Source organism: Gopherus evgoodei, chromosome 10 (genome assembly GCF_007399415.2).
Source record: "Gopherus evgoodei ecotype Sinaloan lineage chromosome 10, rGopEvg1_v1.p, whole genome shotgun sequence".
Lineage (NCBI taxonomy): Eukaryota > Metazoa > Chordata > Testudines > Testudinidae > Gopherus > Gopherus evgoodei.
The window spans coordinates 19,167,128-19,191,940 of record NC_044331.1 but is presented as its reverse complement, the minus strand read 5'-3'; the positions used below and the strand labels follow the sequence as shown (position 1 = coordinate 19,191,940).

Here is a 24,813-nt window from a genome sequence, read left to right as displayed (position 1 = left end):
CGGCACCGATGACGTCGTCACCGTCGATCCCGGTCCCATAAGGGCCGTAGAATCCGGTGCCTGACGGCTCCCCGGCACGCGCCGTGGTTGAGCGTATTGCTCCTGCTGCTTCCGTGCCAGCGGCACCGCAGCCAGAGAGCTCGTCTAGTCGGATCGCCCGGCGCTGACGCCTGCTACGGCACCGATGACGTCGTCACCGTCGATCCCGGTCCCACAAGGGCCGTGGAATCCGGTGCCTGACGGCTCCCCGGCACGCGCCGTGGTTGAGCGTATTGCTCCTGCTGCTTCCGTGCCAGCGGCACCGCAGCCAGAGGGCTCGTCTACGTCGGATCGCCCGGCACCGACACCTGCTGCGGCACCGATGGCGTCGGCACCGTCGATCCCGGTCCCACACGGGCCGTAGAATCCGGTGCCTGACGGCTCCCCGGCACGCGCCGTGGTTGAGCGTATTGCTCCGGCTGCTTCCGTGCCAACGGCACCGCAGCCAGAGGGCTCGTCTACGTCGGATCGCCCGGCACCGACACCTGCTGCGGCACCGATGGCGTCGGCACCGTCGATCCCGGTCCCACACGGGCCGTAGAATCCGGTGCCTGACGGCTCCCCGGCACGCGCCGTGGTTGAGCGTATTGCTCCGGCTGCTTCCGTGCCAACGGCACCGCAGCCAGAGGGCTCGTCTACGTCGGATCGCCCGGCACCGACACCTGCTGCGGCACCGATGACGTCGGCACCGTCGATCCCGGTCCCGCAAGGGCCGTAGTATCCGGTGCCTGACGGCTCCCCGGCACGCGCCGTGGACGAGCTAATTCTCCGGCTGCTTCCGTGCCCACGGCACCGCGGCCAGAGGGCTAGTCTAAGTCGGATCGCCCGGCACCGACACCTGCTGCGGCACCGATGACGTCGGCACCGTCGATCCCGGTCCCGCAAGGGCCGTAGAATCCGGTGCCCGACGGCTCCCCGGCATGCGCCGTGGTTGAGCGTATTACTCCCGCTGCTTCAGTGCTGACGGCACCCCAGCCAGACGGCTTATCTAACTCGGTTCTCCCGGCACCGGCACCTACCGAAGCTCTGATGACCTCGGTACCATGGATCCCGGCCCCACGAGGGCCGTCGAATCCGGTGCCTGACAGCTCCCCAGTACGCACTGTGGTTGAGCCTGCTGTTCCCTGCGCGCCGGAGATGTTACCAACGGCGAGGTCTCTCAGTGCCATGACGGAGTCAGTGCTGCCTGACCCGGGCACCGCCGGTACGGGTAATACAGTCTCTTCAAGGGACTGTCCCCTGTCAGTACAGCAGAGCGGCACCGTCTATGATCACGGTCCCGCAGACGCTCCAAGTCCTGTCGGCACGCCGGACACCACTGGCAGTCCCGGTACTGTTTTCCTCGGTACTGGTCACACTCACTGCACCGGTCGGTATCCCGTTCGCCGACCCGCTATCGGCACCGTTCCGACATCTGGCACCGGGGCAGGTACCTTGACTCCTGTAGCTCTTCTCCGAGCCTCGAGATCTCGGTCGACCTCCCGACACCGTTCTGGTTGCGGGTCTGGATCTCGTTCCAGGTACCGATACGCCTCCCGATGCCGGTCCCCGGTGCCGAGTTGGGCAAGGTCCGAGTGAGTCAGGGACTCGGCCCGTGCCCTCTTTTAGTACCTCCATGGCCGTCCGGACACGCATCCGTGTCACCCCATATGCGCGGATTTTATGCTCAGGACCACGATCCTGATATCATGGCCAGCGGGCGCCAGCCCCGAAGCGGAAAGAGCCTTGGCGAATGCAAGGTGTACTCTGCAGGGGCCCTGCACCTCTGGGTAGCAAAGCAACAAGCCTTGCTTAGCTGCGATAATTATAGCACCTGGGTGGAGGAGTTTCTCCCTCGAACCTCCCACCTAGAGTTCGCTGCCGTCTTGGAGGACGGGGGAAAGAATTTACCCTTTGTTGGTAAAGGCATCTTCGCGGCAGAGACAGCCCCAGACTGCGAAGCCTGCTGGACAATAGGGTCCTAATGCGTCTCAGCATGTATACGCCTGCGACCAAACGCAGGCCTTTATGGCCCCAGCCGCCATACTCTGTGCCTAGCCAGAGGCAGAACTCTGGAAAACGGCAAGGCCAAGGTGGTCGCAGACAAACGTCAGGCCCCCTAAAAAGCCAAAGTCAAGGTCCCTCGCAATTACCACTGGGACCAAAGACGGACCTTCCAAGGTTCGCCGGAGGGCGGTGTACCAGTCGCAGGACGGGATCCTGATCCCGCTTTCTCCTGGCATGGCCCCAGTTACTTTTAGATCGCTGGGTCCTGCGCACGATGGAGCATAGGTACCACCTTAAAATTGCTCCAGCCCTGTCCCCCTTCAGCGGACGAAAGGGGCTAGGGGTTTTACTCCCGTTATGCCCTAGTCCCCCACTCGACCACAGGTCAGACCTCCCTGGTCCTGCATGGACTCAACCGGTTTGGGATAAGGTTGAAGTTCTGCATGGTATCCCTGGGAACCATTATTCCATCCTTGCCTCCGGGGGGCTACTATGCCGCCCTGGATAGGAAGGACGCGTACTTTTGCAATGCCATCTTCCCTCCGCATGGGAGATGCCTCCGCTTTATAGCCAGCGGTGAATACTCCCGGTTTACGGCCATAGTCGCCGCCTACCGTAGCTATGTCGGATATGCGTTTTTCCGTATTGGGACGATTCGCTTATCCGAGGAGACTCTGACACACAAACCACTCAGCCCGTGGGCATCGTCACGGTCTTATTCACAGATCAAGGCCTGATGATTACTAATAGAGCAATCCGCTCTGGTTCCCACGCAGAGGTTGGGCTTCCTAGGGGCTATCTTGGTCTCCTACCTAGCCGGAGCCTGCTTATCGCAACTGCGGTTTTAGGCGATGGCATCAATCATCTGAGGTCTGAAGGCTTTCCCAACGACCTCAGCTCGTTCTTGTCTCAGTCTCCTGGGTCCATGGTTGCCCGCAAGTTTGTAACCAAACGCGCCAAGCTCCGCCTCCGTCCTCTCCAAGTCCGGCCCACCTCGGCGTACCGCTTGGACAGGGAGCCAATGGTCATGGTAGTCACCGTTCCCTCGAACGCCTTAGGCTCCCTAGAGTGGTGGCTAACTCCCTCCTTGGTGTGGACAGGATGCGGTTTCATCCGCCCCAGCCCTCACTGCCCCTGACGGCGGACGCATCATCTCTCTGCTCGAGTGCTCATGGTCACCTCCGAGCTTAAGGCCTTCGGTCTTCTAGGGAGCTGGCATTCCTCATTAATGCCCCAAAAATGAGAGTAGTCCGCCTGGCATGCCAGGGGTTCCATCGGCAGCTGCGAGGCCGTTGTATCTCGGTGTTTACAGCCAACACAATGGCCAGGTGCTTCATAAGCATTCAGGGGGGACATAGTCCTCCCCCCTTTTTTGTCAGGAGGCCATCCATTTCCGGGTCTTTTGCATGGCCCACTCGATGGAGCTGGCGACGTCCTTTCTCCCAGGCGTTCGGAACGTCTTATCTCTTTGACTCAGCAGGTCTTTCCTGTCTTACGAGTCATCACTCTGCCCCATGTGAGGCGTCCCGCTTTCCGGAAGTGGAAATGGTTCCTCACACAGACCTGTTCGCTCACCGCGAGTGCAGGAAATGCCAGGTGTTCTGCTCCTTCCAAGGTCTCTCCTCGGAATCGATCTTGGTCGCATTCCTGATGCCGTGGAACGGCCAACTGCATTATGCCTTCCCGCTGTTCCCACTGGTTCGTTACGTCCTGCTCAAATTCCGCAGGGGCGGAGCGTGCATCATCATCATGATCACTCCAGAGTGGTCCAGGCAGCACTGACATACCACGTTGCTCGGCCTGTCAGCCCAGACCTCATCACTCAGGGCAATGACAGGCTTCGTCACTTGGACCTGCAGCCTCTTCGCCTCACGTACCTGAGTCGGGGTGACAGGCAGCCTTCCGCCTGGTCAACGTACCGAGCCAGGTGGAAGCGTTTCCTTTACAGCTGCAGTACGCTCGATCTTGCTCCTGCTGAGGTCTCGATCCCCTCTATTTGGCCTGCCTCTGGCCTTCAGCGGCAGGATCTGGCGGTATCATCGCTGAGGATACTCTCAGCAGCCATCCCTACCTTCCAGCAGGCTAAGATGGACGTTCAGTGTCCCACTATGGGTTCGAGGTCCCTCAAGGGCTTGGAGCGCTTGCACCCTCGGGTGCGCCGCCCAGCCCCGCCCTGGGGCCTCAACCTAGTCTTGGCCAGACGGGTCTCTGAGATCAGAGCTCTTACGAAGGTTCCACAAAGACAAGGTGCAGTTATGACCGCACCCGGCTTTCCTCCCTAAGGTGTTTTGGCCTTTCATGTTACCCACAGCTCAACGCAATGGGCATAACCGTTGCACTCCTTGGACATCTGTGGAGTGCTCGCATTATGTTGTGCTGACAGAATCATTTCCTAAGGTGCCCCAGCTCTGCCCCGGTAGCGGGCCAAAGGGAGGGCTTGCTTGTTTTCCTCTCAGAGGATCTCATCTTGGGTGATGGCGGACATCCCCACTTGTTATGATTTGGCTCATATTTCCCCAAGCCACATCACCGTGCATTCTACCAGGGCTCAGGCTTCATCTGCCGCCTTGCTGGCTCGTGTTTCTACCCACGAGACCTGTCGCGAAGCTCCATTGGTCCTCGGTCCTTACCTTTGCTTCGCAGTATGCCCTGGTTCAAGAGAGGCTGTAGCCTCTGGCTCGGCAGTTTTATTCTGCCACATTTCACTCCGACCCCACCGCCTTTGTAAGGCTTGGGATTCACCTAACTGGAATGGATATGAGCAATCACTCGAAGAAGAAAAGACGGTTACTCACCTTTGTAACTGTTGTTCTTCGAGATGTGTTGCTCATATCCATTCCACACCCGCCCTCCTTCCCCACTGTCGGAGTAGCCGGCAAGAAGGAACTGAGGAGCGGGTGGGCCGGCAGGAGTATATATGGAGCGCCATGGTGGCGCCACTCTAGGGGGCGACCTGCCGGCCCACTGAGTTGCTAGGGTAAAAGTTTTCCGACGAATGTGCACGCGCGGCGCGTACACCTAACTGGAATGGATATGAGCAACACATCTCGAAGAACAACAGTTACAAAGGTGAGTAACCGTCTTTTCCCCTCCCTTCTTCCCCGGAGAGAGATACAGAGATAAATGCAGAGAGCAGGTTTTTCTTCCCTCCTCCCTTTCCTTTCTCCCACCAATTCCCTGGTGAGTGCAGACTCCCTTCCCTGGAATCTTACAAAAGATAACCAAAAAATCAATTAGATTTCAAAAAAAAAAAGAGGAAAACTTTAGTAACGAAGGAAAAACATAAAAATTGTCTCTGTATTCAAGATGGTAAATATACAGGGTTTTTATAGCTTACAGACAATAGAAAGAAGCTTTCTCCAGCAGAAACACAATTTAAGCTACTTCCAGCAAGTACACATCTGCAAATAAAGAAAAACAAGTTAAGACTATAACCGCCTTTTTACTTACTCACTATTCTGAATAGATAAGAGACTGTAGCAGGGAAATTGGCAGAAAGCTGATTGCACCTCTAGTCCCGTCCAGGACCCAGAGAGAACAACACACAAACCCAAAACCCACAAACAAAGGCCTCTCTCCACCTAGATTTGAAAGTATCTTGTTTTCTGATTGGTCCTCTGGTCAGGTGTTTGAGTCCCTGTTTGAGTCCCTTTACAGGTAAGAGACATTAACCCTTAACTATCTGTTTATGACAAGCAGTCTGGAGACTCCTGCAGAGATGCGTACAGCTCCCCCAGGGAGGAGAGATTACTGGTGAGCCTATGTACTACACAAGACTGTGTGGGAGCAAAAAGTAACTTCCATTGGCTGTGCAGCCCCAGCTGTTGGTGGAGAGGCTGAAAGGAAGTGATGGAGTATATCAGGGGTAGGCAATCTATGGCAGGCGTGCCAAAGGTGGCACATGAGCTGATTTTCAGTGGCACTCACACTGCCTGGGTCCTGGCCACCAGTCCGTGGGCTCTGCATTTTAATTTAATTTTAAATGAAGCTTCTTAAACAATTTTAAAACCGTATTTACTTTACATACAACAATGATTTAGTTATATATTATAGACTTATAGAAAAAAACTTTCTAAAAACATTAAAATGTATTACTGGCAGGGCCGGCTCCAAGCCCCAGCGCGCCAAGCGCGTGCTTGGGGCAGCATGCCGTGGGGGGCGCTCTGCTGGTTGCCTGGAGGATGTCAGGTGGCTCCAGTGGACCTCCCGCAGGCATTCCTGTGGAGGGTCCACTGGTCCCGTGGCTCTGGTGGAGCATCCGCAGGCACGCCTGCGGGAGGTCCACCAGAGCCGCGGGACCAGCGGACCCTCCGCAGCCACATCTGCGGGAGATCCACCGGAGCCGCGGGGGTGGCGAAATGGCTAGAGCCGGCCCTGATTACTGGCATTCAAAACCTTAAATTAGAGTGAATAAATGAAGACTTGGCACTCCACTTCTGAAAGGTTGCTGACCCCTGGAGTAGATGCAGATTGTGGAGGATTCATTTGTATGAGCACTCTTTCTCCCTACTACTCTGCTGCTCCATAACTCCATCTGCAGCAGGCCAGCCTTTCTCCTGAACAGGTTGGTCTGGAGCAGAGGCAGCAGCCATGCCTCTAAGGGCCATGGATATATTGGGCTAGCCAGGGACCTGGATTAAAGCATCACACAAAAGCTTCAGAAAATATTTAGAAAAAATCAGCCTACAGAAGTAATGTATTTGCTTCTCTTTAACATGAACACTGTTTGGTATTTAATAGTCAAAGGCTTTTTTTCCAGCTGACTCTGCCTCTTTTGAGGGTTAGCTCTGCCCTCCAATTAGTAATGGCAACAGAGGCATTTTAGACTAAGCCAAGATATGAGAAGTCTGGTAAATAGGAAACCTATGGCATGTAGGCACTTTTGATGTGTCCTACATTCAAACCAAGTAGTATATCACCATAACTAGCAAATAGAGTGAGCCTGCCATTTCTGCTCTTTCTTCTTTACTATAAGTATTCCATGAGCAAGTTCATATAAGGTTTTTCTCTCTGTAGGAATAAAAAAACATGAGTCGGTCTTTCTTGTAGATTCTGCTCTGGCTGAGTTGTGAAGGATGAGTCATAGTAAGATGAAATCTGAAATGTTTTAATAGGTTACATCAGATCACTGTCTAGTTGGTTGAACTTTAATCAGAGCAGTCACAGTTGTTTGGGCCAGTCTGTTTTAAGCTTATTTCAGATGTGTTTGTTTACCAAACATTCACTTATCTGGGTAGAGCACTTGGAGCTAGGGTTAGGGTTCCTAAGGGTAGGGCACTTGGAGCTAGGGTTAGGGTTCCTAAGGGTAGGGCACTTGGAGCTAGGGTTAGGGTTCCTATGGGTAGGGCACCCCGCCCTAGAGTTAGGGGTCATATAGGTAGGGCACTTGGAGCTAGGGTTAGGGTTCTTATGGGGAGGGCACCCTGTAATAAGGTTAGGGTTCCTAAGGGTAAGGCACTTGGAGCTAGGGTTAGAGTTCCTATGGGTAGGGCTTCCCACCCTAGGGTTAGGGTTCCTATAGATAGGGCACTTGGAGCTAGGGTTAGGGTTCCTGTCGGTAGGGCTTTCCGCCCTAGGGTTAGGGTTCCTAAGGTTAGGGCAGTTGGGGCTAGAGTTAGGGTTCCTATGGGTAGGGCACCCAGGCCTAGGGTTATGGTTCCTATGGAAAGAGCACTTGGAGCTAGGGTTAGGGTTCCTATGGGTAGGGCGCCGCCCCCTGGGGTTAGGGTTCCTAAGGGTAGGGCACTTGGAGCTAGGATTAGGGTTCCAATAGGTAGGACACTTGGAGCTAGGGTTAGGGTTACTATGAGTAGGACTTCCAGCCCTAGGGTTAGGGTTGCTAAGGGCAGGGAACTTGGAGTTAGGGTTAGGGTTCCTATGGGTAGGGCGCCCTGCCTTAGGGTTCTGGTTCCTATGGGTACGGCACTTGGAGCGATGGTTACGGTTCCTACAGGTAGGGCACTTGGAGCTAGAGTTAGGGTTCCTAAGGGTAGGGAACCTGGAGCTCGGGTTACGGTTCCTATGGGTAGGGCGCCCCGCCCTAGACTTAGCATTCCTAATGGTAAGGCACTTGGAGTTAGGATTAGGGTTCCTATGGATATGGCACTTGGAGCTAGGGTTAGGGTTCCTATGGGTAGGGCGCACCGCCTTAGGGTTAGGGTTTCTGTGGGTAGGGCATTTGGAGCTAGAGTTAGGGTTCCTAAGGGTAGGGCAACCCACCCTAGGGTTAGGCTTCCTAAGTGTAAGGCACTTGGAGCTGGGGTTAGCGTTCCTATAGGTAGGGCTTCCCGCCCTAGGGTTAGGGTTCCTAAGGGTAAGGCACTTGGATCTAGGGTTAGGGTTCTAACGGTAGGGCACTTGGAGCTAGGATTATGGTTCCTATGGGTAGGGCTCCCTGCCCTAGACTTATGGTTCCTAAGGGTTGGGCAGTTGGAGCTAGAATTAGGGTTCCTATGGGTAGGGCACCCAGCCCTAGGGTTAGGGTTCCTAAGGGTAGGGCACTGGGAGCTAAGGTTTGGGTTCCTATGGATAGGGCTTCCCACCCTAAGGTGAGGGGTCCTAAGGGTAGGGCACTTGGATCTAGGGTTAGGGATCCTAAGGGTAGGGCACTTGGAGCTATGGTTAGGGTCCATATTAGTAGGGCTTTCCACCCTAGGGTTAGGTTTTCTAAGGGTAGGGCACTTGGAGCTAGAGTTATGGTCCCTATGGGTGGCGCTTCCTTCCCTAGGGTTAGGGTTCCTAAGAGTAGAGCACTCGGAGCTATGGTTAGGGTTCCTATAGGTAGGGCACTTAAAACTAGGGTTAGGGTTCTTATTGGTACAGCTTCCCGCACTAGGGTTAGGCTTCCTAAGGATAGGGCACTTCGAGCTCGGGTTAGGGTTCCTATTGGTATGGCACCCAGCCCTCTGGTTAGGGTTCCTAAGGGTAGGTCACTTGAAGCTAGAGGTAGGGTTCCTATAGGTAGTGTTTCCCGACCTAGGCTTGGGGTTCCTATTCGTAGGGTACTTGGAATTAGGGTTAGGGTTCCTATGGGTAGGGCTTCCCGCCCTAAGGTTAGGGTTCCTACAGTTAGGTCACTTGGAGCTAGGGTTAGGGTTCCTATGGGCAGGGTGCCACGCCCTAGCGTTATGGTTCCTATGGGTAGGGCACTTGGAACTAGGTTTAGGGTTCTTAAGGGTAGGGTAGTTGGAGCTAGCGTTAGCGTGCGTATGGGTAGGTCTTCCCGCCCTAGGGTTAGGTTTCCTAAGGGTAGGGCACTTGGAGCTAGGGGTAGGGTTCCTCTGGGTAGAGTGGTCTGCCCTAGGGTTAGGGTTCCTTTGGGTAGGGCACTTGGAGCTAGGCTTAGGGTTCTTATGGGTAGGGCTTTCCGCCCTAGGGTTTGGGTTCCTAAGGGTAGGGCACTTGGAGCTAGGGTTAGGGTTCCTATGGCTAGGGCACCACGCCCTCGGGTTAGGGTTCCTATAAGTAGGGCTTCCCGCCCTAGGATTATGATTCCTAAGGGTAAAACACTTGGAGCTAGGGTAAAGGTTCCTATCGGTAGGGCCCCCCACCCTAAGGTTATTGTTCCTATGGGTACGGCACTTGGTGCTAGAGTTAGGGTTCCTTAGGGTAGGGCACTTGGAGCTAGGGTTAGGGTTCCTAAGGGTACGGCTTCCCGCCCTAGAGTTAGCGTTCCTAAGGGTAGGGCACTTGGAGCTATGTTTAGAGTTATTATAGGCAGAGCACTTGGAGCTAGGGTTAAGGTTCCTATAGGCAGTGATGAGCTGCCGAAATATTAACAACCGGTTGCCTCCTCCTCACCGCATGAGGAAGTCATGCCCCCCCCGGGACTGCTGCCCTATCCAACCCCCCACGTTCCTTTACAGCCCCACCCCCGGATTGCTTCCCCATCCACCCCCCTTCCCTGTCCCCTGACTGCCCCCTGCTGCCCCATCCAACCCCTGCTCCTTCCTGACTGCCCCCTCGGGACCCTTCCCCCATTCAATCCCTGTTCCCTGCTCTCTGACCGCCCTGACACTAATCCAGACCCGCAACTCCCCTGTCCTCTATCCAATACCCCTTCCATGCTTCTTACCCCCTTACCATGCTGCCTGGAGATGGGGGCCAGGCCGGGGCCGTGCTGTGCCGCTCGGCCGAGGTGGAGTTGGGGCACCCAGCTGGCCGGGCTGTAGCCGCGCTGTCCGGCTGGCCGCGGTCGGGACCAGGCCGGAGCCGCGCCGCCCGGGGATGGGGTCGGGGGCCAGGCCGGAGCCGTGCAGCGCCTGGAGCCCTCCTCACACCCCCGCCCCACTGCACCAGCTCACCTGCTGGAAGCCGCTGCTTCCTTTTCAGCTCTCCCAGACTTCCTGCGTGAACAACTGATTCGCGGGAAGCTGGGGAGGGGGAGGAGAAGCCTTGGGAGCGTTCAGGGGAGGAGACAGAGGCGGAGTGAGGTGAGCTGGGGCTGGGGGAAGGGCAGGGAGCTGCTGGTGCTTTTGTTAAATTTAGAAGCCCTTTTCGAACCAGTTGTCCCTCTCGGGACAACCGGTTCTAAAAGGGCTTCTAAATTTAACAACCGGTTCCCGCAAACCAGTGGGAACTGGCTCCAGCTCACCACTGCTTATCTCTGAATTATTTTACCAGCAATTTAAGTGACATAACAATTTAAGGTCCAGATCTTGCAAACCCTCTGTAGCAAGCATAGTACTTAGTAAGGCCCAGAGCCCTCAGTTTAGTTCCCACTAAAATCAATTGAAAGACCTCCACTGGTTTTAATGGGAATCAGATCACGATTTATTCCCCTTAACTTCACTTTGACTCCTCTTGTGCCCAGCCAGTTTGCCTATGTAGTGGGGACAGTCTAATCCATCTAGGTGTTTACATAGCCCCTGTTACCATAGTATGTGAACACCCAGAACCACCAGCCTCTCAGATTGGGGTGAGTAAAATGTAGGGCTCTGGTGGAGAGAGCTGCACCTTTGGAAGGATGATGCACAGTCAGAACTCAGCAATATTTGCCCCTCCTCACTCTACATCCAGGTTGGGCCCTGGCTCAAAGCTACAGTCTGGTCTCTAGGTGTGTATTTTAAAATACTTAAATTCATAACCAGTTCACATTGGGTATTCCGGACTTAGCTCTTGTCACATCCATAGACGCTTCATCTGCTCGTGAGATTAACGTATGTGGGTCCTTAGCAATATGTGGACAATTCCAAGGACTGCAGATAGCCTTATAATATCTTTGTTCTCGTTATATGATCTTGTAAAAAATGATTGTCCCTGCCTTGACACAGCTATTAGGATCATTAATCATAATGGTTAGTATAAAAATGTTCTGATCGCTCTTTTTAAAGCAGGATGAATGTAAAGGAAGAAATGACAAAACATACAGCTGGATAAAGGTGCATTTGTGCAATTGTTATACATGTAGGCTTGAGGGAAAGGGGGTTAATTATAGTTTTAGCTGTATTTTTTAAATTTATTGAATCCAACCAGACTTCAGAGTTTCTGCTTTAGTGCTGCATTAAATCCTTGTTGAAGCCTTTACAGTGTCATGGTTGACACAGTACTTAACCAAAACTTTGATTCTTATGACTTCCAGCTGCATAAGTAGTACTGAAATGATTAATCAGGTTATTTGAACAGATTTCAACCAGATTAAGAATTAACCAGATTGCACCAAAACTTTCCAGCTGAGATGCAGAAGAGGGTTTTTCTTCCACCTGGGACAGAAAGTTAACATGTAACAAGATAGTTTATCTAGTGCAGGCGGTGTCTGTAAGTGGAGCTTAAACGTCACGTTGGCAAAAAAGTGTTTTGTAGACTCAGCTAACTCCCTGTTGGACAACTCTTGCTTGGTTTATTGCAGTGATTAGTCCCATTGTTCTCATGAAACTGTCTATGTGAGGAGAGTGAACAGGAATTCGTTCCATGCATGCCCATTTCAAAAGTACAGTAAAATAGGACATAACTGATCATGGTTGGTAGTGTCTACTAAAGGGAAGTGGTGGTCTGAAATAGTCAGGAGTTTCAGGTGAAACTGAGGTGATGGATTGAGAGATCTGTATGGGAAAAACTGTGCAAGGCCGTCCAACACAGTTCTGACAGTGCCTGGCTCCAACCATTGCTATTAGGACCCAATCCTGCTCAGTGCAAAGCACCTCCTGAGAGATGCTGGGCTTCTTTAACCCCCTGCAGATGTCAACGGATGTTGAAGGTGCTTGATTCCATGCAGGATTAGACCGTTGATCTTTTAATGCTTCTATGAGCAAATGAAAGCAATAGTTGGCAGCAGTAATTGTATCTTACTGTTTAATATTAGACTTGGCACTGGTTCTAAATACCCGTAAACTTTGGGAAAGTTCAGCTCTGGGTCTGAACCTTACAGCTCAAAGCCATTGTTAGTTAAAATTGAAAACTCTTTCTGCTGGCAGCCTGAATGCACAAAAAAAAAAATCTTTCAAAATGTAATGTAAAGTATGGTTATGCTCAGAAAAGTGACTGTAAAAATGGCAACTCTTACTCTATTGATATTCTCCGTGTATGTCCTCCAGGCATTTCTGCTGACTTTACTGATTAAAATCAAGTTAGTACTGCTGTTAGCACCACAAACCCAATAAAACCATGGCAGAGAGAGATGGATTTGCACCTGCCTCATGCATCATCAACTAAATTACCAGCTAATTTCTTAGTGCAAAATCCTTACATGGTGATGAGGTGAGAGGCAGAACAAAGCAATTTGATTTTTTACATCTCATGAAGAATTTTCAGTGTTTGCAATGAGAAGACTTACCTTTGGGGAGTGTTTAAAGTGAATAAATCTGATCTGGAAGCTATTGAGAAAGTAAATCTGGAACCCTCTCCATGTTGATTTTACAGTCACTATTAGAGCCACACTTTAATAACGAAGGCATAAACTGTTCCTGGATTGTTTTCTCAGGTGTTACACTGGCATTTTCCTCACCTCATATTCCTTTCTCATTTCAATTTATATTGGTGATTTCCAAATTGATAAACAAATAAGCTCACATGAAGTGCCTTAAGGGCTATGCAATGGAGCAATAAGGCCATAGAGAGAAAAGAGCATGTAATTTTAAAAGGTTTTCATGTGGTATATGGGATGTAATGATGGTTCTTTAAAATTACTTATTGGAAAAATTCTAGACAGCAAAGGATTAAATCTGATCTTAAAGTGTGGTTTTACTCTGAAAAAGCAACAATGTAAAAATGCCACCTCTGTACTCAACAGATCTGTTCCTGTGTGTATATGATCCCAAGTCCTCTTTGTTTACTACATTGCCAAAAATAAGTTTCTTCTGCTTTTTTACCCCAGTTAGCCCTGCAATGCCTGCACAGCTAAGCGAGAACCAGCTGGATTTTAGTTGCCCTTTTTACATCAAGAGAATTCTTTACTAATTGTTTGTGTTCTGTCTCCCAGGGTACATCATCAACAGCCCCCCCAAAACAAACAAACAAACAAAAACCAACCTTACGGCAGTAAGTCTCAGAGCCTGGATTAACTGACTCGGGCTTAAAATAGCTGTGTAGATGCTTGGGCTCCAGCTGGAGATGAGGCTCTGAAACCGGGGGTGACGGGCGAGGTAGGGTCATGGCTCCAGCCTGAGCCTGAACATCTACACTGCTGTTTTTAGTCCCTCAGTGAGAGCCTGGGTCAGTTGGCCCAGGCTCTGAGACTTGTTGTGGCTACGTTTTGGTTTTGCTGTGTTAATGCACCCTCAGAGACCAAAAATACAAAAGGCCAGATTTTTAAAGGTATTTAGGCCCTTAAAGATGCAGATAGGTGCATAAGCGCGTCTGAAAATCCTGCTAGGCACCTATGTGCATCTTTAGGCACCTAAATACCTTTGAAAATCTAGCCCAAAGCCACTTAAGAGCCATTCCATTTACTCCTGTTCCTGTCTTCAGGCAATAATGCCTAATAGTCTGTGGTATCAAAGACAGTTAGTTGGTGGAGCTAGTAAGAGCAGCAGACACACCTGGTCATCATTACTTGTAATGGTGCAAGAGAAGGAAAGATCCTAGGTTGACTCTCAGATCCCAAGCTAAATTTGCACTTAGAAAAAGACTCTTTTCATGTGTAATTCGTGCACGCTCAATATGAACACACAATGAACATGGCACACCACAAAGACATTTTACAATCACTTTTCAGAGTAGAAGTGCATTTTAAACATACATGCCTTTAAATGCTTATCTCAGAGTTCTACAGTCTTCAGTTTCTGAGGGCTCTCATGGTCTCCACTAGCATGGCCTTGGGAAATAATGCATCAGAGCATACTTTGGGAAATGAAGTGTGCATGTTTATTTGTACAGCTTTCAAGCACTCATCATTATGTAGCGAAATCCATTCCTGTAAGGTTTCTAAAGCAGAGTGTGACAGCGCACACCGCTAGTCTGGCACCTCCTCCTGGCTACTCTGGGGATTAGCTCATCAGGTCGATGCCCCTTTGCCACAGTTGTGCACCATCACACCATCTCTCCCTCAAATCTGCAGCTCCTCTTTAGTCCCAGGAAGCACAGCGTCCTCTTTGTGACTCAGCCTTCTGGGCAGGTCACTCAGCATTTTCCCCCCTTCTGGGATATATCAAAGTCTTTCCTTCAGCAGCCCTATGCAGTATTCCCATTCACTGCCTCAACCCAGCAGTTCTGGGCTTTACTCTCCCAGCCCTCATTGCTCCTTCCCTGGACTGCTTCCTACCACTCATTTCCCCCCCACTTTCTCTGGGTGTACTAACTCCAAGCCTTGCTCCCTGTACCTAAGGAGTGATTGCTCTTTCCCAGCAGCCCTTGTCTGTTGCCAGCTTCCTGGCTTTATAGGCCCTGCCTATTCCTGCTCAGCTGAGCCTGCTTTCTATCAATTCCCTGCCTTCTGGCTCTCCCTCCAGGTGCAGGCTGTGCAGTTAATTGGCCTGCCTGGTCTTCTTAACCCCTTCCAGTCCTGTGTGGGGTGGACACCCCTCACCTAGTTCCATACTTTTACCTTTCTTTTGTGAATTAAATGCTTATTTCCATTTTTAAAAGAGAGCTATTTCTGAACATTTGCCTGTGTTGTGGAACCGCTTAAGTGATACTGAGAATACAGAAAAATAACGGGCTGTCTAGCATACTCACAGGACTAATACATAGCATTATGTTTGAAATGACAATAGGAAAGTGACTGTAACCTGCTCGTTGATTTGTAACCTTGTTGTTGCATTGAATAGGAATTTTTAAAAGCAACACAAAACCCTCATAGATAGACAGGCTGATAATGATAGCAATATATTTGTGACCCAGTGGTAAATAGGAGAGCTCTTCTTTTAGAGAGCTGCTTTTCCTTCCTCCGTGAGCAGGTATTTATTTATAAAATTCTCTTCTGTTTTGTAGGCAGCAGTGACAGATGTGCAGTTTGGCCCTATGAGACTCCACCAAGATCAACTTCAGGTAACACTTTAGGAAATACTGAAATTAAGGTGAAGATTCATGATCATCACACTGCATTTGTCCTGTAATTTACAGTATGCACATTGATGTTCAAATAAATATTTCACAGCTCAGACTAAAGACCAAATTTTCAGCAGGGCAACGTTTGTGATTGGATCCATTGTGTGTGCACAACCCTTCCCCAGGGCATTTTGGCATGCCAGGCAACAAGCATGTTATCTAACAGATACAGCACTTTGTAAGTTTTCCCATCCTAAAATAAATCCCCACCCTATTTCCAGTCTCTCTCCCTTCTCCCTTGCATCTCTCAATGTATTGAACATGATATCTACAACTATTTCTCCTAGTTTGTTCTCCACTTCTACCTGTATTCCAGTCCAATCTGGTTCTCACCCACTACACTTCACTCTACTGAAACTGCTCTGAACAAGGTTGCTCTTTAATTATCCAAATGGACAAATCTCAGACCCTCTGCTCCATCCTCATCCTCTTTGAGCTTTCAGCAGCCCTTGACACTGTTGAGCATAGCCTCCTTCCTGAAGCCTCATCCTCTCTCAGCTTGTGCAACTCCATCCTCCCGTGGTTCTGCTCCTACCGCTCTGGTTGTTCCATCAGTACCTCTCTTGGTGAATCCACCTCTTCACCCCCTCACCCTTTCCAGGAGTATCCCACAGTGGTCTATCAATGCTCCACTCATCTTCTCCCTCTGCACCCCATCTCTAAGTAATATCCATTCACATGGTATCAGCTTATTCTTAATAATATGGCAAAGGCTGAACTCGTCTTCCCAAATCCTTCCGACTCCCTAGTTTCTCTGTCACCGTTGACAACACCACAGTTCTCCTTATAACTGAGGCCGATAACTTGGTGTCATCCTGGAGTCCACTACCTCTCTTGCTGCACAGATTCATTCATAGATTCATTCGTAGCTCATAAGGCCAGAAAGGACCATTGTGATCATCTAATCTGACCTCTTGCATAACACAGGCCTCTTATAGGACTTCCCTATATTAAATCCTCTTTGAATGAGATCATCTCTTCCCTGTACTAATTCCTCTTTAAATGAGATCATTGCTTTTAGAAAAAAAATCCAATCTTGATTGAAAAATTTCCAGTGATGGGCAATCCACCACAGCCTTGGTTAATTACCCTCATTTTTAAAATGTACACCTTATTTCAAGGTTGAATTTTTTTAGCTTCAATTTACAGCCATTGGATCCTGTTGTATTTTTATCTTCAAGACTGAAGAGTCCTCCATTATTAAATTTATTTTTCCCATGTACATACTTATAGACTTTGATCAAATCCCCCTTAACCTATCTTGGATAAGTCTTGTTCTTCCATCCTTTAATCATTGCCATGGCTCTTCTCTAAAACTCTCCAGTATTCCTTGAACTATGATACCAGAACTGGACACGTTATTCCAGTACTGGTCACACCAGTACCAAATACAGAGGTAGAAGTAGAGAGGTTACATTACTCGATATTCTCCTGTTTTTATACATCCAATGGATCACAATAGCTGTTTTGGCCACGTCATTGCAATGGGAGCTCATGTTCAATTGATTAGCCATATAGCCATCATGGAGTCTGAAAAAGACTTGTGGGTCACCACTTTCCAGGATAGAGTCCCCCATCCTGTAAGTATTACCTGCATTCTTAGTTCCTAGATGTATAGATGTACATTTAGCTGTATTAAAAGACATATTATTTGCTTGGGTCCCTCTTACTAAGTGATCCAGATCGCTTGGTAACAGTGAACTGTCCTCTTCATTATTCACCACTCCCTCAATCTTTGTATATTTGCAGTTTTTATCAGTAATGATGTTATAGTTTCTTCCAGAGTCATTGATAAATATGTTAGAGTGGGGGGCAAAAAGTGCTTCCTTTGAGACCCCACTAGAAATACATGCTCTCGATAATGATTCTCCATTTCTGATAACATTTTGAGACCTATCAGTTAGCTAGTTTTTAATTCATTTAATGTGTGTCATCGTAGTTTCTTAATTAAAATGCTGTGTGGTATGAAATCAAATGCCTTACAGATGTCCAAATATATTACATCAACACTATTACCTTTATCAATCCAATTAATACTCTCACCAAAAAAAGATATCCAGTTAGTTTGACATGATCTGTTTTCCATAAACTCATACTAATTGGCAATAATTATATTACCCTCCTTTAATTCTTTATTGACCAAGTCCTATATCAGCTGTTCTATAATTTTTCACAGGATCAGTGTCAGGCTGACAGAAATACCGGCCAGGTTGTCCCATTGACTTCTTTTAAATATTGGCACTACATTAACTTTCTTCCAGTCCCCTGCAACTTCCTCACTGTTCCATGCCTTATTGCAAATCTGCATTAATGCCATCTCTTTTAAAACACTTGGATGCAAGTTAGCTGGACCTGCAGATTTTAAAATGTCTAATGTTCAGTAGCTGCTGTTTAGCATCCTCCCTAGTTACAGTTGGACTGGAGAGTATTTCGTTGTCATATGACTGAATACGTCATCCTGCTTTTGCCCCAAACGAGAGCAGAAATATTTCTTGCACACGTCCATCTTTTCTGCATTATTGTTGACAATTCTACCATTTCCATTTAGTGATGGATCAGTAAATCAAGCCTCATAATACCCATGGGAGGTAGTGAAATATTATTATCCCCATTTTACAGATAGGGATACTGAGGTACAGAGAGGTTAAACAACTTCAAATCTATGGCAGAGCCAGGACTACAACCCAGATCTGCTGATTGCTGTTTTGTGCTTTTGCTACAAAATGATCCTTCCTTTCTTAAGATTGTTATAAATTAACTTCACTAAAAATAGCCCAAACTATTACATGTTTTTACGGAGAGCTTAGCATAAACTACTATTCGTTGCTATAAAAGGAATCTGAGCTAAATGAACACAAAGTCCTTCACTCTTACAAAAATATGCACTACATGTAAATGTTAAGATTTATTGATAGACATTCCACCAGCCGGGGGTCCAAAGTGTAGCTACCACTGGAATTCTTAAAATAGCCCAGAAGTATAAAGTTCAGCAGGATGTGGTGTGAGTTACAGAAGCTATACATTATTGTTTGACCACAGTATACATATCTTACTGTAGTTTGATTAAATTACTGAAAGTTTTGGTGTTGTGTGACAGTGACTTTATTGCCCTTCTTCCAAAAATGGACACACACACTGTATTATCTGAAAAAGCAGCATTAATTAAAGGCCCATATTCTATCTGCAAACAACCCAAATCAAGCCTCTTCCTCACTCCCTACACAGTGTCATCCTGATGCAAAGCCTATTGCAGTCAGTGGCAATTTTTCTGTAGACTTTAATGACCTTTGGATCCGGCCCTCTTCAACTTCTATAGCACCTTCCATCGTGGTTCTCCGAACACCGTACAAACATGAAGGAATTAAGCCTCCCCCCACCCCTATGAAGTGGGTAAGCAGCATTATCCCCATTTCAAAGAAAAAAGAAACTGAAGCACACAGACACTAAGCTTGCCAAAAGTTACAGCGCGAGTTTGTAATCAAGTCAGCCCTAGGTCCCAAAATTCCTGACTCTAAGATTTTTATTTTAACCACAGCACACTCCCTCTGGAATAAATTGCAAGGCAGACTCTGCCTAGGAGTCATAGCTGGGGCAAGCTGCATGCACAGGAATACCGCCCTTGACCTCAGAACCCCATGAGCTCATCAGGACTCCCATAGTTCTTGCTAGTCACAATATTACAGGGGAGTCAGGATGAGATGGAAGGCCCAGCACGTTTTCCATCATGCCACTGCAGCATCTCTGCAGATTTCCCCACAAATTCTTTAATCTGTGATTCCAGCAGTGTTAGCAAGTGGACATCCTGTACGAAGGCCCAGTCCAGCAAAGCCCTTAAGCATGTGCCTGGGACTGCTCACATGCTTGCAGTGACACCCCTTTTAAGTGCTTTGCTGGAACGGGGTCAAAGCTAGCAAAATGAATGAAAGTTACTTGTATGTCCATACAAGGACATATCACAGACTATTTCTATGATAAACCATATGTTTATTGTTATTACACACACTGTATTCTAGTTTTAATAGTGTCCCCATTAAAATATTCCTTGGCTCTATCAAAAATAGTCTTATTAAATACTCTTTGTAAATCTTGTAAGTGGACTTCACTAAAGTTTTCATAAAGTGGCTTAGGACTTGTAGAAATAGCAGCTGTTCTGTATATTTAAAGATCTTTTAAACATGATTCACTCTGTTTCTTTGACTCAGGTACTCTTAGTGTTTGCCAAAGAAGATAACCAGAGTAATGGGTTCTGTTGGGCCTGTGAGAAGGCTGGGTTTCGGTGTAATATTGCTAGGACACCTGAATCTGCACTAGAATGTTTTCTGGATAAACAGCATGAAATTATCATTATCGACCATAGACATTCCAGATATTTTGATGCAGAAGCTCTGTGCAGGTAAGTTCCATAACAATGGAATTTAAAAACTAGTATTTTTATTATAAAGGAATAGATGGAAACTCAGAATGTGATTATAGGCAGGAAGAATGTATAAAGTTATAGTGAATCTGTTGCCACAAATTTGTCATTTATATATTAGCTTTTTGATAAAAATCTAGAAATGTGCAAAAAGCAGTGAGACCTGAGGGGTGTACACAATTGCTTTGTCATTTGCAAAGTAATAAACAACCGCTGAGACTTTATTGCCAAAGTGAGGCTGAAGTGCTGGAGTTTCAAACACTTAGACCCACAGTTGCATGCCTAATTTGCAAACAGAAATCTGGGAATTCCATACATAAATTCATTTTATTAACTATTTATATGCATGGGTGCTGGGGGTGCTGCCACACCCCTTGGCTTAAAGTAGTTTCCATTATATACCAGGTTTACAGTTTGATTCAATGGCTCTCGGCACCCCCCTCTAAAAATTGTCCCAGCACCTCTGTTTGTATGCTCAATTTCTTGAAATTTCCATGCAACTGCATGTGCAAATGAGGCAACATTTTATGTGCACAATTGCACACCTACAGTGTTTGTAAATCTGGCCTGAAATACATAATCTTTCTCAAAAGCCTTGTACGTATTACAAATTTACTCTGAAACAACCCCCACAAACTACTATAGCACATGAATAAGGGGAAAATATTATTTCATAGCTCTTCAAGGACTGAAAATGCAGCAGTGTCTTGTTTCACAGACTTTCTAGAGAAATACTCCCTATGTCTAGACTAAATAACTGATAGGGATGGGGGTGCTGGGGTCAGAGTTCTGACTGCGTGTGAGTGTGATTGGGTCAGGGCACTGCGGCAAAGGCTTTACTCCTTGTTAAAATAAAGGAATTAGTTTAAGATCTGTCAGGAGAAGCAGGGGCAGCTCCAGGCCCCAGCACGCCAAGCGAAGCCGCGGGACCAGCGGACCCTCCGCAGGCAAACAGTTGGAAGCAGCCTGCCTGCCGTGCTTGGGGCGGCAAAATCCCTAGAGCTGCCCCTGAGAGAAGGCAGGAGAGCATTGGTGTTCCCCTGGTTAAACTTTTCACCACTCAATTCTTGAGCAGAGTAAAATGCTCGTTAACTGATCGAGGACAAGTCTGGAACATGCATAACTTGCATGTTATGGCTTCTTTTGGAATGGAGCATTGTGAATGTAGTGTCAATATGGGCTTTATGTCATTTTGTGAGGGGATGATATTTGCTATTCCCTCACCGGGCTTGGCTAAAATCTAGACTAATCTACAATTTGCATGTTGTTCTTTCCATTGACACTCATAAACTGTTAAACATAGTCTTCTTTTGTAATTATCAAACAAGCTGGGGACTCAGTTTGGTTTTGGTTTTGGTTTTTTAGAATTAAGCATTTAAGAAAGGGATTTTCTAAAGACAGTGTAGGATTTATTAAAGGTGAACTGCAGAAATGATAAGTGATCATGTTTCTTTATTTTAAGGTCTATCAGAACAACTAAAGCCTCAGAAAATACAGTCATAATTGGTGTAGTACGAAGGTAAATTGCAAATATTATTTTCCAATGTAAACAATCAAATGAATGGCAAGTATCAGAGGGGTAGCCGTGTTACTCTGGATCTGTAAAAGCAGCAAAGAATCCTGTGGCACCTTATAGACTAACAGACGTTTTGGAGCATGAGCTTTCGTGGGTGAATACCCACTTCCTCAGATGCATGTTAGTCTATAAGGTGCCACAGGATTCTTTGCTGCTTAATCAAATGAATGTGAATCTAATCATTGCAAAGACAAATACTAGAATAATAGCTCTCAATTAGAACACCTTATTGTGTTGGTGACACTATACTTTTACTGTGCTGTGTTCACCATCCTCTGCTGTAGGAGAGGTGTAGCCTTGCCTTTTGATTTCTCCATTTTACCAGATATTTTCCCCCAATCACTGAAGCTTTTAAGAACATGATTTGACCAAAAAACATAGCATTGTATGCCATGCTGGGGAGCCTTCTCAAGACTGGATGTTTTAGCACTCATGGAAGACCCTCCTTGAAGCTGTCAGTATCCCTCGATACAGAACTGCACAGTAGGCCTGTCACCTCTCATCCCTTCTCCATGCCCTCTTTGAGTGGATGCTTTGTTCACTGCTGTCTAAGGAGACCATTTGTCCCAGTTTGCCAGGATTGCCCCGTATCGAAGTCCTGTCCTGCTAGTCTTGCTTGTTCTCCTGAAACTAGTTTTCTTGCTGTTTCAATGAAAGCCTCGGGGAGTGTTGTCCAGCCACCTTTACTCATCCCCTGTTCTAGTTTCTCCAATTCCTTCTCTCTCCACTATGGATCCAGCTCTGTTAGTATTCCTTACCTTCCTGCTGAAGTCAGGCCCAACAGCTGCCTCTGTCCTGGCCTAATGAGTCACCCCCCACTCAGTCAGTCTTGATGTTGTCTTCCTCCTCCTCTTTTTCTCTTGTTTGATTCTGCTGCACTGTGTTTGGAGTACAGTCTTAGCAGAAAGAAGCATTGGCCAAAAGAAAAATAAGCTGGCACTTTAGGCCCGGCAAAGGAAGCTGCTGGCAAATCTTATGACTGTGACAACTAGGTCACATCTGCAGCCATGACAGCCCTTATAGCTGGATTGGCTTTTATGAGAGTGATTTATCATAGAAGATTAGGGTTGGAAGGGACCTCAGAAGGTCATTTAGTCCAACCCTCTGCTCAAAGCAGGACCAATACCCAGGCAGATTTTTACCCCAGTTCCCTAAATGGCCCCCTCAAGGACTGAACTCACAGCCCTGGGTTTAGCAGGCCAAATGCTCAAACCACTGAGCTATCCCTGCCTCCCCCCTTTTTAAAGGGGAAAAAAAGAAAATGAGGCAGGGAGAGAGGAAACAGCAGCTCAAGAGCTTCTTGTCCTCCCCCCCCCCCAAAAAAAAGAGAGAATTATGGCACGCCCTTGGTATTGCAGGCCAGCTGTTCATTAGTAAGGTAGGACCAGTTTGAACCTGGCTTGCTAAATCATAGCCATGGTAGGAAGTTACTCAAGGGGTTTTTCTGCAGTTACTTAATTTCTTTTTTAAAAAAAGCTCACACTGTGAATGTTGTGATAAGGATAAATGCTCTTCAAGAGATGATCTCATTAACTTGAGCTCTCCAGCCTTTCAGACCACTCAATGTCCCAGCCTGGTGTAAAAGGCTAAGAAATAAATTTGCATTGCCCTGGGGTTATGTCTACAATGCAGTAAGAGGTGTGGCTGCAGCTCGGGTGGGCATACCCGTGCTAGCTTTAATCTAGGAAGCCAGCTAAAACTAGCAGGGACAGTGCGGCAGCCTGGACCCTTGCACAGACTATCAATGCAAGTACGTATCCAGGGTACGGTACTGCCATGTCTTCACTGCTATTTTTAGCCATGCTAGCTAGATGAAAGCAAGCGTGCGTATGCCTTCCCAAGCTACAGCATACCTCCCATTGCAGCGTAGACATGCCACAGGACCAATTTTCTGCTGAATAGTACATTACACCACTGTGTCTTCACTGACCAAAAATAAAAGTGTGTTTTTACCATGGGATAACTAACACACGTTAGTTATCCCACCAGAAGAACTTGGCAAGTCAAGGCACTGTACTTTTAGCTCAAGGTAAACAAAGTGAACCAACTGCAGGCAGAAGATATAGTGCTGACCTCACCTAGCAACCTGACAGTAAACTCAAATGTCCTGTGTCCATTTAGGATTTTACTGGGAGCTAACGATCATGTGTCAATTATCTTACTATAGAAAAACCACTTTTGTGCCAAAGAAGACAAAGCCCATGTTAGCTAACACTTTGCAGAGGTTCTTCTGTTGTGCATAGGATAATTTCTCTCAAAGCAGGTTCCAACAGTTCATTTAGTTTTCTTGTCAGTACTTTTCTCTTATTTCTTTGTACTCCTGGGAGGCAGCATTATCAAGTCTTTAGAACAGGCAGGGCTGGTGCATGGATATTTCGCGCCCTAGGCGAAACTTCCACCTTGCACCCCCCCACACGCCCTGCAGCGCCCCCCTGCAGCAGCTCCCCACCCCTCCTGCGGCTGCTCCCCACTCCAGCTCATCTCCACTCTGCCTTCTCCCCTGAGCACGCCGGCGCCGCTCCACTTCTCCTGCCTCCCAGGCTTGCGTGGCTCTTCTCTGAACCCTCTCCAATTTATCAACATCCTTCTTTAATTGTGGGCACCAGAACTAGGCACATTATTCCAGAAGCTCTCTCACTGAGAGCTAAGATACCTAGATCTGTTCTCTGTGCTGCCACTGACTCTGTCTGACCTTGGGCAAGTCCCTTAATTTAGCTGTGCTGTTTCCTCATCTATAAAATAGAGATAATCATACCCACTTAGAGTGCCCTGAGGTTTTCAAATCAGAAGAACTATTTAAATGCAAGCTATTATGTCATCTGCTTCACCAGCCTCCATTACCTCTGATATACTTTTTAACCACACCTAAAACAATTGCCATTCCTCCAACTTCCTGTATCCCAAGATATACACATATTTTTTAAATATTGAAAGATTATATGGCCAAGATTTTCAAAAATAATGTGTGATTTTGGTGCCTCTTTTTATGGGTGTCCACCTTGTCACACTTTAAAGAGTTCTGATATTCAGAAAGTGCTGAGCCCCTGACTTTGGAAAACCAGACCCTACTGAATGTCCCAAGTTAGATATCAAGATTTGAGGCACCCAAAATCACTAGTCGCTTTTGAAACTAGTTGGCTATGTCAACTTTCAAGTTTACCATATTTTCCATTAGCCAAGGACAGCAACAACAGTAAAGAGTCGAGCATAGAAGAACATGGACTAGTCGAGCGACTTCTGAAGTCTGTTGGCTTGAAGCATTGATTTTTGTGTTGCAAAAAAGTTAGGGAGGGTACTTGAAAATGGAAATGATAAT

General features: G+C 47.6%; 1 protein-coding gene across 1 annotated transcript in view; it reads left to right on the top strand.

Annotated features, from left to right (window-relative positions):
* LOC115658931 (high affinity cAMP-specific and IBMX-insensitive 3',5'-cyclic phosphodiesterase 8A-like) overlaps positions 1-24,813 on the top strand; it is a 204,303-nt gene that overhangs the window by 121,496 nt on the left and 57,994 nt on the right. Inside the window, 3 exon segments of the mRNA XM_030578483.1 lie at positions 15,391-15,447; positions 19,710-19,900; positions 21,384-21,440. Coding sequence (XP_030434343.1) covers positions 15,391-15,447; positions 19,710-19,900; positions 21,384-21,440 — 305 coding nt within the window.